The sequence below is a fragment of the Etheostoma spectabile genome, chromosome 22, assembly GCF_008692095.1.
Source record: "Etheostoma spectabile isolate EspeVRDwgs_2016 chromosome 22, UIUC_Espe_1.0, whole genome shotgun sequence".
NCBI lineage: Eukaryota > Metazoa > Chordata > Actinopteri > Perciformes > Percidae > Etheostoma > Etheostoma spectabile.
The window spans coordinates 16,547,623-16,549,262 of NC_045754.1; the positions used below are offsets into that span (position 1 = coordinate 16,547,623).

The following is a 1,640-nucleotide window of genomic DNA, read 5'->3' on the forward strand; positions in this document are numbered from 1 at the left end:
CTCTTCTCTGGTGGTAAACTTGTTTGTTTTGGCTGATGAAGTGTGCACCTTCCGGAAAGTACCCAACTTTTACAGGAGTTTTCCAGGACTCAAAAAGAAGGTTCCTATTCTGGCTTGAACACACATACACACTAAAGTACACAACAACACATCAGCGGGGGAGACTAGCTTATTTTTCCACTGGGTTCAAGACATCTGTTGAAAAGACAACAGATGTCACATTTATTCAAGAATATTAGTTTCAAAAGATGCACAGAGGTCTCCTGTTCTTGTGGCTTTCTAAGTCAGCACTTTACTTCAGTTTTGCTCATGCTCGTTTGGCCAATATGTTTTTGCTGACACATTTTTTTGCTGATTCTAAAATCAAGCCTCTCTCCCTTTCCCTCATCTTTCTCTTTTGTCACTTTTTGTCTCAGACCGGGCTGTTGGTTGCATGTTACCAAGGTTTCGTGGACGTCGTCATAGCGCTGTCTCAGTGTCCGCATATAGATGTCAACTGGCAAGACAGCGAGGGAAACACAGCTCTCATCACTGCTGCTCAAGCAGGTAACACGCGCGCACACACACACAGGCTTAGATACACACAGGCGCTGACAGTCTGGTTCACAGCACTGTTGAACACATGCACACATTGACACAAACATACACACAGGCAGTTTGGCACTAATGCTGACGCAGATGAACACACAGACGAGCATAAAAAAACTCTGTGTACTTAAGCTTTTTGAAACAGAAGTGATGAGTGTGTTGTGTGAAAGCGAATAAGGACCAGCCATATGGATGTGGAACTCGCCTGTCCAAATTATGATGGACAAGTGTGAAATAGCCTTTTAGCCGCTATTATCCAAGCCAATGTTGTGTGTTCACAGACGGTGTGTTGTGACCTACAGTAACTACTGTCTTAACCTTAACCCTTTGCACCTCAAGGCCACATAACAATCACCAATTATCTGCTGAACTACTACTCTGGGTTGGACATCGAGAGGAGAAACTGCCACGGCTTCACCGCTCTGATGAAAGCTGCCATGCAGGGCAGAGTGGAATGTGTGCGCTCGCTCATGATGGCAGGTGAGAAAAATATGTCTTAGTACTTACACTTAATGCACTCTATAGCAATCAGAAAGGAGGACATGGGTAGATTTCATACAGACACACATTTGTTGCCTTTATGTCTGATTTAACTTATTACCTGGATTTTTGGGGCAGATTTTACTGATTACAGCCACAAAAGATGTAGTTTATTCTGCCATTACTCTGCCATTAAGGCAGCTCAGAAAATTATGAGCAGAATTTTAGTAAAACTGGGGGACAGATGGATAATTTTAATACGTTTCGGCGGTGATCCAGTTTTTATTTATTGGATGATTATTCTCTTAAGCCATAACCTTGATTATTAATGGAGAGATTTGATACCAAATTATCAAGACAGGGGCTTCAAGTCAGGATTTCATGTTAACTTTAATGATAGAAACAACACCGTTAGAGCAACATGTTCATTTTGGACATTTAATAATTAAATTTCATTTATTTTTGTTTGCAAGCCTCTTTACTTCTGAATACATACTCCACCACATGTATCCACCTTTTTATCTTTTAACTATGGATGTCCCGATCAGCATTTTAGGCCTCCGATCCTTATC

The 1,640-nt window shown here is 41.4% G+C and overlaps 1 protein-coding gene across 1 annotated transcript in view; it reads left to right on the top strand.

The window, feature by feature from the left end:
* Positions 1-1,640, top strand: part of ankrd33ba (ankyrin repeat domain 33ba) — a 19,565-nt gene that overhangs the window by 13,844 nt on the left and 4,081 nt on the right. The window contains exons 2-3 of the mRNA XM_032503752.1: positions 417-546; positions 928-1,068. Of these exons, the coding sequence (XP_032359643.1) occupies positions 417-546; positions 928-1,068 (271 nt within the window). The remainder of the gene's footprint in view (positions 1-416; positions 547-927; positions 1,069-1,640) is intronic.